At 46.3% G+C, this 12670-nt stretch overlaps 1 protein-coding gene across 2 annotated transcripts in view; it reads left to right on the top strand.

Annotated features, from left to right (window-relative positions):
• The window catches only part of LOC146342252 (interferon-induced very large GTPase 1-like), a 50161-nt gene that overhangs the window by 16794 nt on the left and 20697 nt on the right, over positions 1-12670 (top strand). For both annotated transcript variants that reach the window (XM_084805995.1, XM_084805996.1), the window contains 7 exons: positions 3012-3239; positions 5317-5565; positions 6067-6143; positions 7585-7646; positions 9042-9265; positions 9993-10249; positions 11661-11789. In XM_084805995.1, coding sequence (XP_084662121.1) covers positions 3012-3239; positions 5317-5565; positions 6067-6143; positions 7585-7646; positions 9042-9265; positions 9993-10249; positions 11661-11789 — 1226 coding nt within the window. The remainder of the gene's footprint in view (positions 1-3011; positions 3240-5316; positions 5566-6066; positions 6144-7584; positions 7647-9041; positions 9266-9992; positions 10250-11660; positions 11790-12670) is intronic.

Genomic DNA, 12670 nt, shown 5'->3' with positions numbered 1-12670 from the left:
GTTGCCAGGTGAGCCTCTCCAGGGAACTCATTCCACAGCTGGGGTGCGACAGCAGAAAAGGCTCTCTTCCTGGTAGCCATCCGCCTCTCTTCCTTTGCCAGGGGCTACTGGAGAAGGACCCCTGAAGATATTTATTTATTTATTTATTTATTCATTCATTTCATTTCATTTCATTTCTATACCGCTAGGGATGTACGAAAGTCACTTACCTTTAACAAAATTTGATTCGCGGTGGGGGGGAGGTGCTCCGTCCCTCCTCCCGAAATTCTGGCGGGGGGGAGTCACTCCGTCCCTCCCCCACGAAATTCTGGCCGGGGGGGAGGCGCTCCGTCCCTCCCTCCCGAAATTCTGGCCGGGGGGGAGGCGCTCCGTCCCTCCACCCCCGAATCCTGGCCAGCTGGGCCGCAAATAGCGGCAGCCGTAGCCGCCACCGTTTGCATCCCTGCAGTCAGCCGTGATAGGCTACGTAAATGTTTACATAGCCTATCACGGCTGAGTAAAAAAAAAAGCGCGTATGCAAATGGCGGCGCCCATGGACGCTGCCATTTGCGTTCCTTATTTTGGCACGTCTAGTCTACGTAAACATTTACGTAGACTACAGCGAAAATAAGGGGAACGCAAATAGCGTAAATGTTTACGTAGACTAGACGTGCCAAAATAAGGAACGCAAATGGTGGCGCCCATGGGCGCCGCCATTTGCGTACACGCGGTTTGTTGGTTTGTTTTTTACTCAGCCGTGATAGGCTATGTAAACATTTACGTAGCCTATCACGGTATTTTTTAAAAATCTAGCCGTGATAGTAGCCTGTCACGTTTTTTGTGTTTTTTTTTACTGGAAATGGCAGTGGCGGCAGCTGGTTGAAGACTGGCCGCTGCAGCCGCCGCTGCCGAACCGCTGCCGAACCGCCGCCGGAGCCACCGCCGCCAGGAGGATTTGCCCAAGGTAAGTCCCGTCCTGGGGGGGGGGCGGGGGGGCAGACCATTTCGCCACCAGTTTCGGGGGGCCGAATGCGCTGGCATTTGGCCTCCCCAAGATTCGTGGCGAAATTCTCTGACATCCCTATATACCGCCCAATAGCCGAAGCTCTCTGGGTGGTTCACAAGCTGATCTTCAGGTCCATGCAGGTAAATATAGGAGGAGGCGATCCTTCAGATAACCTGGCCCCAAGCCATGTAGGGCTCTGAATGTTAATACCAGCACTTTGAATCGGGCCTGGACGTGGTGCGGGTGTGGGTGCGGCGGGTGCAGCGGGACAGCGGCGGCGGAGAGTGCGGCGGCAGCAGATGCAGCAGGACAGCGGCGGCGGAGAGTGCGGCGGCAGCAGGTGCGGCGGGTGCGGCGGCGGCGGCTGGTCTCCTGGCCGGGCGCGGCCGGGTGCAGTGTAGACAAATGGTGGCAGCTATGACAGCCGCCATTTGCGTTCACTATTTTTCGCCATTCTAGCCTACATAAATACTTACATAGGCTAGAACGGTGAAAAATAGTGAATGCAAATATTGGCCGCCGTAGCTGCCGCCATTTGCATACGCGTTTTTTTTTACTTTGCCGTGATAGGCTATGTAAATATTTACGTAGCCTATCATGGTTAAGTACAGGGACGCAAACGGCAGCAGCTACGGCCACCGCCATTTGTGTCCCTGCTGCCCAGCGGCTGGATGTCCGGCTGCGGGTGGAGCCGGTTGGCAGCTCCACAGAATTGCTGTGGAGTGGAGCCAGCTGGGCAGGACTCCGGGGGGAGGGACGGAGTACCTCCCCCCCATTGAGGATTCCGTGGGGAGGGACAGAGCACCTCCCCCCCCACCACGAAGCAGATCCGCAAAACGGTGACTTTCGTACATCCCTACTCCCAGAGATGTGAGCCGGGGTGGGGCTCCCCCTCCAGCTGTGCCTCTAAAGTCTGAGAGAGTTCCTCTCCCACGAATGGTTTCTCCTCCTCAGAATCAGAGCTGCCCTGGGACTCTATGGGCTCAGATGCAACCCTGACATCAGCATCCTATACAGGCCAGGAAGAGCAGCGGAGGTGATCTTTGCCTCCTTGTCTTCCCGCCATAAATTTTTTGCTAGACGGGCTTTTTTTGCCCATCTAACTGGGGCGCTTCGGAGGGGGAAGGAAAGAGGCTGGAGAGACTTCAGGATAACTCATCCTGGCCTCTCCAGTTTCCTCCCTTCACCACCCACCAAGACGCACCTCTTCTCCCTTCTCCAAGGTTGAGTTCCTGACCTCAGAGAGCAGCCAGCATAGTTCTTTCCACACCAGCTGCAAGGGGGAGGGGGGGTCATCGCTCCAATTCCCCCCTCTGAGGTCAGAGCACTGTTTGCCAGAGCATGGCACACATATGTGCTATTTTATGGAATTGTTATATTTAAGTATGTATTTATTTCAGATTAACTCTGACATTATTAGAGTTCCTCTGCTTTTTTTTCTTTTCTGGAACAACTCAGCCTGAGACAATCTGAGGGCTCAGAAAAATGTCCCCATCCACTTCTGTCAGCCCTTTCATTTCCAAACGCTGGACCTGCCAGTTCCCACAACGCACTCCTCCATTTCCTTACCTTACCTTCACATCGCAGTGGGAGCAACAGTGGAGGTGCATGAAGGGGGGAGTGAGGGTTCTCCCCTTCTCTCTTCCCTCCATTGCCCTGACATGGCTGGGTAACAGTGTGCTGGATGCCAATGCCAGGGGATCATGGAAGATGTAGTTCTCCAGAGGGTTGCTGCAATTGCTGAGCCAGCGTTCAGTTCACAGTTCACATCTGGCATTTCATTTCTGAAGCACCTGGCTCCATCCTGCAGCTGAGGGGCAAGCTGTGACCTCTCTTCAATATTATGTCTGTCTTTGCCCCTGGTAGCTTCGCTTAGTGGAGCTCTACCTTGAAGCGTTCCAAGCACATTTTGCTTTTGTTTCCAGTAACGTGTTTCACTTTCTAGCTAAAGAGCACTGGGGACTAGCTCCCATGAATTCTAAAATGAATAATGCAGGGACTGATGTGGTGATGTGTTTTTTGTTAGAGGAACATTTTATTGAAAAGCACCAGGAAGAACTGATTCATCGGGTCTCCAGTGTTGATGCTATCTTACGCCGGCTCCAAGAACAATGTTTGCCGATCATGGAGGGCTCAGACCAGCAGAAAATGGAACAGTTATACACATTGGTGCCAAAGTGGGACAGGAAACAGAAGGACCATCTATACAGAGTGCTGAAGAAAACAAATGGACCCCTTGTTGCAGAACTTGAGGGTAAATGGATGGCATCAGAAAAATCACCTCTCTTGAATTAGAATATTGATTTGGGAACTGACAGACTCCTTACTAACCCATGGGGGCGAGGCCAAGTCATACCTGAGTTTAAACTGTGAATCACAAGGACAGAACGAGAACTCATCTAGAGGTCCCCCTGTTAGTAGCAGTGCTGGGACAGGCACCAGCAGGGCTGTAGCCAGGGCAGGGCCTGTGGGTACATCACCCCACCTGGAGTGCTGTTTCACCCCACCTGGGATTTGGGGGTGGGGGAACTGGATTTTTAATTTGTGACCACCTAACAGCCTCCATTTAAAGAGTGGGAACATTTTTGGTTAAAAAAAATCTATGGAAGTTGGTGCTTCCTGCAAGGTGGCAGTAGGGCTCCAAATTCCCCCCCCCCGACCTGCACAGCTCTGCTCACTCATGATTTCCCGTGGTTTGGGAATTAGGATAACAATCACCCTTATGTGATCTAGGGATCTCAGGGTGGTGGTGGTGGTGGTGGTGGAGGGCAAAGCCTTTCCTATCCTTCCGTGATCGCCACTGAGAGTACCGTTTCTCCACCACTGCTAGTAGTGGGAAAACAGTGATCTCAGAAGCCAGGAGGTAGCATTTTTGTGTGGGTGGGATCCTGCTGGCTTCAGGGGCTGCCCAGGAAGTGGCCAAGGGCCACAGGTTGTGCACCTCTGTACTATGAGTAAGTGAGGGCCACGATAGGTTAAGGTCCCATTACAGTCACTCTGGCCCTGTTTTTTTTTAAATATAACTTTGCTTGAGCCTGCTGAAAAAAGCATAGACCAAGCCTGAAACGAAATCTGAGAATTCCGGTTTGCTCAGCAGGGCTACATGATGTGTCTATTGTGACTGTTCGGTAATTATGGTGCAAGTTCATGGAAACATGAGTGAGTTGCATTAGGTTAACTTTAGAACACATGTTTTGAACAAGTGTTCATCTTTGGCTCAGTTTTGTTGCATTGAGCACTGATCAGTAGTCACCTCTTCTGTTGTATTTTATGGTTTAATTTTTTTCTGTGTATAGAAACGTCATAATAAATAAAAAAAAATAAAATAAATACCCTTCATTATGGAGCAGAAGTCAGATGCAGATTTGCATCTGAGAGGACTGTTGTGCTGAGTCTGTTGGGTTTATAAACATATCATTCCTGGATTTTAGCAAAGCAAACTTCTTATGCATTGGCTGGCACCTGAAAAGGTTCTCTCCCTTGTTTATTTTATTTATTTATTGAATTTCAGAGTCACCCGGCCACTCTGGGCGATGTACAGCAATACAACAGTTTAAAAACAATAAAATTACACATTAAAACATCATTTTCTAAAATTTCCCTAGCCCACCCCAAATGTCTGCCTGAACAACCATGTTTTCAATGCATGGCGGAAGCTCATTAAAGAGGGGGCACGGTGGAGTTCCCTAGGGAGGGAGTTCCACAGAGTGGGGGCCACCACAGAGAAGGCCCTCTCCTTTGTCCTCACCAGCCTAGCTGTCCTGGCTGACGGGACAGAGAGAAGGCCATCCGAGGCTGATCTTGTTGAATGGCCTGTCTGGTGTTGCTGGAGGCGCTCCTTGAGATAGGCTGGGCCGGAACCATATAGGGTTTTAAAGGTCAAAAACAACACCTTGAATTTGACCCAGAAAACAACTGGTAGCCAGTGCAACTCCTTCGGCCAGTAGTGGCCACCCAGCTTGCCTCATTGGTTGGGGACACCTGGGAGAGGCCTTCAGACGATGACCTTAGTTTCCGGGTAGGTAGATATGGGAGGAGATGCTTCTCCACAGAGAACCAGGGCTGGCCCTACCCTGCAGCAGGCTGAAAGGGGCTCCTTAAGGCAGTTGAATTCAGGCGGATGGAAGAACGCAGGAATTGGTGTCTGAATGGTGCAGTGAGACTTTTTGAAGTGTGCGCCCCAACAATAGGGGCAGCCGGTGCCAGGTGGTGCTCCATTTCAGGGTGCAAAGTGTCTTGGGCCAGCGCTGCAAGGGACCAGCCTGTGTTCCTGTGAAAGCAGAAACCTGCCAGTCCAGACCCATGTTTCTATAACATCTCTTCTTTCTCAGAGGGGCACTTCGTCGAGAGGCAGAAGGAGACTTTAATCCAACGAGTAACTGGGATCAAAAAGATTCTGCGACTACTGCTGCAAGTTACAATCCATCATGTTTTGTATTTGACCATCTTAAGGAGCCACACAGACAGGGAAAGAATGGAGACCCTCTACACAGTGGTGCCCGACTGGAATGGAGACTGGAAAGATTACCTCTACCAGGCACTAAGACGAACAAATGAACCCCTGATCAAAGAGCTTGAGGGTAGGTCAGTGGACCTGAACTCCCCTCCGTGCCTGACTCACTGAGTTATTTGTTCAGTTACAAAACAGCCACATAGAGTGGGAGTTTGGGATGCTTGGCTGCAAAAGATAACTTACACCGTTAACAGAAATTCACAAGATTTCAGTCTTATGACACACACAAACCCCCCAGATAAATTCACCAGTCCACATGTGGAACAGAAAGAAATATATTGAGATTGCAAAAGTTCATCAAAATGTTCTCTTATCTGAAGTTGTTGCTTAACCCTGGCTAACATTTGGGCTGGCTAGTATTGGGGCTAATTTAACTATACTAGCAAAATCTGTAGAACACATGACGGTGTAACTCTTTGGTTGCCGGTGATACAAATATGCTCATGGTGATGACAAGACACACAATTTCTCCAAGACTCAGAAAATAGGATTTTAAACTCTAGGTAAACCATGGGAAGTTCTATAACCATTTACTAGTGAGCTTTTCTTATTTCTTCTTTTGAGATAGGAAAGAAAAGCTGTAAAGAGGGCTTGATTCCTGATCCCCTTGCAGAGGATAAATGCTATTTGTGTGAGAAAGAGAAGGTAAGGAGCTTTGTTCCCTTGCTTGGATCTCAGTTCAGAAATGTAACATTGTGCTAGAAAAAGATTGTCACCAGAGATTTTGGTTTGTTTGTTTTCCATTGAGAAAAGGGGAGTGTGGCCTATTAGGTTAAAGCAGAGATGAGAGAGACACTAGTCATGATTAATGATCTGTCTAGTGATCTGCCTTCAGGTGGTAGAGCGGGACATGACCCAACGCTTTAAAATAGCATTTTAAAATAAAGCTCCCTTTAAAATAGGGAGCTAGCATCACCGTGTTTTATTCAAACAACCACATCTGCTCCTGGTCTCTTTCTGCACCCAATTCAAGGGCCTGGCTTTAAACTTTAAAGCCCTAAATGGCTTGGATTTGAGTACCCTAAGGATCGCCTTCTACCACAAGAATGTGGTCAAGTTTAAAGATCTTTCTCCTTCTTCAGGTTTCCCTGGGAGGTTTGGAAATGAGGTGGGTGGTAATCAGGGATAAGCCCTTTGGTTTTTGCTATGGAATGATTTATCTGAGGGAGACTTGCCTGGCACCAATGTGATGGCTTTCCAGGACCAGGTGAAGACCTTTCTTCATATTTGCCCAGGCTTTTAAGAATCTTTAAAATATTCTTTTAAATCTTTGGCTATTTTAAATCTCCATTTTAATTTGGTGAATGCTATCATCCTGCTATTGTTGTTTATATATTATTCTATTGGTTTTCAGTGCGTACTATGTTTTATTTTATTTTCCTTGTGAATGTTCTGAGAGTTCCCTGGGGCATCTCTACACCAGCCAAAAATCCTGCATTTCAAACAGGGCTTTCTGCTTCCATTTTAAATGCATGATCACGACAACTCCCTTTTTCACCTGCTTCCTTTCCCCGCTCCCTTTCTCCCCTCCTTCTCCCTGTATCTGAGTCTTCCATTATCTTTCATTGATCTCGCTCCTCTTCTTGCCGCTTTAACTCTTTTCATGGAGGAAACTGAAGTGGAACACAATGGGGTAATTTGATAGATCATTATCTGCAATGTATTTAAAAATGGAACAAAGGGCATTTAGTGCGGGAGATGCCCTGGAGGGTCACGGTGTCATGTAAAGAGCCCGCAAACTTCTGTGAAGGAGCAATCTCAATCGCAGGATAAAAGCTCCATCTGAAGAAAGCCATGGACTGAAAAGTGGGATATTATATTTGTGAAATGTGTATCTAATAAATAATATTTTCTCTGAAGCTCTTCTCTTTTTCACCCTCCACTTCTTTTATATGGGTGAGAAAAAATAGCTGGGTCCTCCAGTTGGAGGCTAGTGTGGCATTTCGTTAGTCATTATGTTTACATGTATTGAAAATATAACTGCACTTTTCCTCTGTGTCAGATCTACGAAGGTATCTGATTCCGGAACCAAACTGCATAAACCCAACTCCCAAGGACTGCTTTAATACAATCTTCTCTTTTCCAGGATTTTCCAGAGGTAGAACCAGAACTTGTTCCGGATACTAATGGGGAGCTGAAGTCATACAAGTAAGGATCCACAGTAACTACCATGTGGTTGTTTGGTGACTCCCTTTCTTTGAGCTCAAAGCTTAGCAACAGCGGACCCTAACTTTGCCCTCAACCTCTACCAGATACATTGGTTTAAGTGCACTTTATTCTGAAAAGCTGTTACATCTTAAAAGGCACCTGTCAGCTTGAAAACTAGGCCAGCTTTGAGTGCCACTTTACTGATGCAACTTGAGAACACCTGTGCTTTAATATGTATGAAAATGTCACATAAGATGCAATCCAGCCAAATGTAATAGCTGTAACAGCTCCAAATCAGGTACCTACTAACACAGCAGAATTATTTGAACCCAGGCACTCCTTAATTCCAGCCTAAAGAAGAGTAAGGAACAGCAAGTTTCACAGCATCATCACACTTGAACACATTACATATATAATGCAATAACGTTGGAAGTCAATGCCAAGAATACTACCTGCTCTCCCATGTCAAGAAACACTTCAAGCCTAGGTTGTATATGCTAGCTTTTGTCCTAGCAGCTCAAATGCTCAAGGGAACACATTAACACACCCATGCACACACATCCTGCAGCTTGGGACTGTCAAGATGACCCCAGGGGTTCTCTTCTTACTCCCTGAAGACCTGAAAAAAAGACAGTTGATAGCCAGTAACGTTTTGGTGCTATGTCTCAATGGGATCTAGGATGGACCAAGCAGGCAAAGGTGATGGGCTGAGATGACTCATCTTTTTTCCATCCACTAGACAAGATGAGGGGCAAATGAGGTCTGTATATGGACCAGGGTATTAGTCTATACTAGAACTGGGTCTAAACACGATGCAGAGTGGACTTTGCTCACTGCAGGAAGTTGCATGGCACTATGGTTTCCCCTAGAAATCTGATGGGGGAACAGAGATCTCTTTGGGTGCTAATATTGTGAACCATCATCTTGTGCTCAGCCTGTAAACGTCTGTAAATAAACTTTATATCACAAACACGCCATAGGTTTCCAGTTACCTCCTGCTAAGAAACAACCCTGGGTAAGCACTGGATCCCCTGAAACCTCCCACCACTCAGAAGTGGGGTGTATGTGCAAAATGCCTATAATGAGACCTGTAACCTGGAGACTGTCTAGAAACTCTGTGCATTTCTTGCTGGAACTTCCTCCAAAGATCCTGCCTGTTAGGCTGACCAACCCTCCAGCTTGTCCAATCAAAACTGAAATCTCCTGACTTTTGTTTGAAATTACCCTGGTACATATCAAGCAAACTTTGGCTGGAATTGAAAGAAACTTTCCAATGCATGTAATATGCAGAGAACCATTCCCCTTGTGTTCACTGTGTGTTAGTAAAACTGGGAATGTGCCTATCTGAGACACTAATTTTGGTTATTTTCCCCTCTTCTCTTTCTGTGAATGCAGAATTCACTTCCCCAAGGCAGGCAACTTCCTTTGCTCTGTAAGCAAACTCAAGTTTGAGATGAGGGCAGCTGGGACTGTCAAATACTCATTCACCTCCTGGGATCAGCACCTGAGCGAGGCTGAGATGCAGGAATGGATGGTGGCTGGTCCACTGTTTGACATCCAAGCAGATGCTGCAGGGTTGGTGGCAGCTGTGCATCTCCCTCTTTTTATTTGTCTCAAAGGTCAGTCAATTCTGCTTCAGTGGTGGAGGTTATGAAGGAATCCTCTCACTTGCTTCAGCGGCAGGGCTATGCAAATGGCTTTGTGCTTGGTCCCCTTCCGCCTGCCCTGTTCTCTGTGACACAAGGGTATTTAGAATCATAGAATAGTAGGGTTGGAAGGGGCCTACAAGACCATGGAGTTCAACCCCCTGCTCAGTGCAGGAATCCAAGTCAGAGCATCCCCGACAAGTGGCTGTCCAGCCTCGTCTTGAATGCCTCCAGTGTGGGAGAGCCCACCACCTCCCTAGGTCATTGGTTCCATTGTCATATTGCTCTAGCAGTCAGGAAGTTTCTCCTGATGTTCAGCCAGAATCTGGCTTCCTGTAACTTGAGCCCATGATTCTGTGTCCTGCCCTCTGGGATGATGGAGAAGAGATCTTGGCCTTCTTCTTTGTGACCTTTCAAGTACTTGAAGAGTGCTATCATATCATAGAACAGCAGACTGAGTTAGAAACCCAAGAGTCAAGAGTCCCTGACCCTCTCCCCTCATTAAACCGCGACTGTGCCTCTGGGGGAAAGTCCTGAGTCAGATCATGGCGTATCCCTATCTCACTTGCCGATCTTCCCTTTCCTAGACACAAGGATAGACCCAGAGCAATTCTGCTCCTTGCCACCCTTGAGTGGCTAGTAACAAAGTTATATTTTCAAGGTAGATGCTAACCTTTGGCTTCTTATAATGTATTTGCAGAGGGGAAAATAGACATCTCTCAGATTAAAATTGCACATTTTGATGATGCGGGGATGACCCTGGAGGAGCCATTGCAAATGAGTCCATTTCATGTTGTGTGGAAGAATCCTATGTTTTCTCTGCTGGGCGTGCTATGTAAATGCATCTACAAAACATTTACGTTCTTCCCTATCCATTCTGTGGTGCAGCTTTATCGGACAAGTAGGACCACAATCTTTCATCTCTATGTAATTCCTAATGACTCCTCCTTGATTCAGGTAAGTGAGAACTGACAGGAGCTGATGAAACTACAGAACGAGTCAGCATCCTCTGCAGGGCAACAGAATGCAGGCTGGGGCAGGTGGCTGTTGGGGGGCAACAGCTAGAAGCCTTTCAGGGAGAGTCCATATTACAGTGAATGGGCAGAATCCAACGGGGCACTTATGCACACGCACACACACCTGCTGATTCTCTTATGCCCCACCAATTCCATTATGCAAGTAGCCCTCACTGCTTCCGGGGCAACCCGAAATGAGTGGAAGGAGGCATAGGGGAGCTCCGCCAACCTGCCTCCTTCCAGAAACAAGTGTTGCTGCTCTTTGGGGGGCTTCCCTTAGGAAGTGCTAAATTTCCCTTGCATAAGTGGTGGGTCCCACTTGTGCAATGGAATTTGCGGGACCCTTTGCTTGTGGAAGGGAATAGTTGGGGCGGAAAGGAATCAGTGAGGGCATAAGCACCCAGTTGAATACTGCTCAGCGTCTGACATGTGGCAAATGCTGACACTTGCATGTGAATTTTACGGATGTTGAGAAATATATATTTCCCAACTTTTCAGACATGCACTGTTGTATGTTGACGGTCTCTCAAGTGAGATTGTCAACATTAGGGATCTACGGACTGAGTAAAATGCACTTTGTCTGTGTTTCATGGATTGTCAGGTCAGGTGCCTTTTGTTCTGTCATCCGCTCACAGATGGATGCAATTTCTTTTCGTCATGTGGAAAAATACGCAAATAATTACATAAGAGGTTTCGTAACAATTTACACAATTTACCTTAGTACATAACATTTAGTGTATTGTCCCTCATTCCATTCAACTTTTCCTCAGGAGAAACGTATGTATTTTCCTATAAATAAATGTGTGTAAATTTCAGGAAAGTAAAAAAGAAAAAGAAAATCCACAGACTGCGCGGCCTGAGGGGGGTCACTCCACAGCAGATTCTGCAGGTCGGATTCTTAGAAATCTGAGCTCATTTTAGTTAGTCTTGAATTTCTCCAGCATCCCTAGTCAACACTGATGTTTGTATCACTTGAGTTGTTAGACATTCACTGCATGTTTGTTGCCTGATGAGATGCAGATCCCTGCAGGTTATTCTTTGGTTTATCTGCAACCTGGACTGAACACAGGAAAATCATTGCCATAAAGTTAAATGTGTGCAGTTATCCTATCCAACTGCTGCAGAAACCCAAGGAGACCATTGGAACATATGATACTGCTCTGAACTTGCCACCATTTGTGGAAGGGAGAACAAAGGCCTTGTGGAAGAGCCTTCTGTCCAGTGTTCCTCTGCATAAGAGGATCCAGGTTGCCTGACTTCACAGCTGGATTCAGAAAGAAACAAAATAATTTGCTTCATGTAGTTTTTCGCATATTCGCTTTAGCCAAAAATGCCCCCTTTTCCCTAAACAGGCCATCAAAGATGAGGAGGAGAAGCACCATTCAATGCTGGTGCGGAAACGCCCGCAAACAGATGAACCTTTGTACTTTGGCTCTCACTATGTTGTATCCAGCTCAGCAGATCTGAAGATAAACCCAAAGGTTAGTTGTTGCACCATCTCAGATATGTATATGCCCTGTCAGAATGAATTGTTTTTGTAACCCTCTTCTTTTGACTGTCCTTTCAGTCATCCAGATCTGACAAGAAATAATGCAGAGTTTGTGGGTTCATTGCTCTGTATAGCTCTTTGCCCGTGACGAACGAAATAAATTATACGAAAGAGGGAGATCTATACGCATTTGATTAGTTTAGACTACAGCTGCAACATTTAGGCTGCAAGCCTATGCGCGCTTCCCTGGGAGTAAGTCCCACTGAACACAGTGGGACTTTTTAAGTAAAAACAAACAAACAAATGAAACCATGTATTAAGATTGTACCACATGTTGATTAGTTTGTTAGGTTAATAGACTACAAAGCTTTTTAGCCATTACAAAAGTGGCTCTGATAAATCAAGTACTTTAGTTTCATATTAATATTTTTTTAAAAAAAAATCTAAGGTGGCACGTGCTGTCTTAGAAGAAGCATTTCTCTACTTTACATAGGAGGGATGCCTCTTCTAAGATGGTGCCTCCTACATATGGGTGTATCATTTAAAAACAAAGAAATTATACTTTTTTCTTTAGAACAGTTGTTTTATTCATATTTAAATAATGCAGATTACATTGATCTAAACTCTGAAAATTAATTGATTCATAGCCTAACCTTTGCCATGTTGAAGTAAGTCTCATTTAATTCAGTGGGAGTTACTTTAATACTTTCAAGTAAATGTATTGATTTGGGGTCTATGAAAAGAAACTACAAAATGAGGACTGGCATAAGACCCAACTCTAATCTGCAAAGTCACTCTCAGGCCTTCCTCTATCCATGTGATCCTAGGACATGGCTACAAATCTCCATTTTCTAAGAAAGGGTTGAGTAGTGT

Source organism: Heloderma suspectum, chromosome 6 (assembly GCF_057233095.1).
Source record: "Heloderma suspectum isolate Gila_16-S chromosome 6, 16-S_ref, whole genome shotgun sequence".
Lineage (NCBI taxonomy): Eukaryota > Metazoa > Chordata > Lepidosauria > Squamata > Helodermatidae > Heloderma > Heloderma suspectum.
This window is presented reverse-complemented; position numbering and strand designations above follow the sequence as displayed.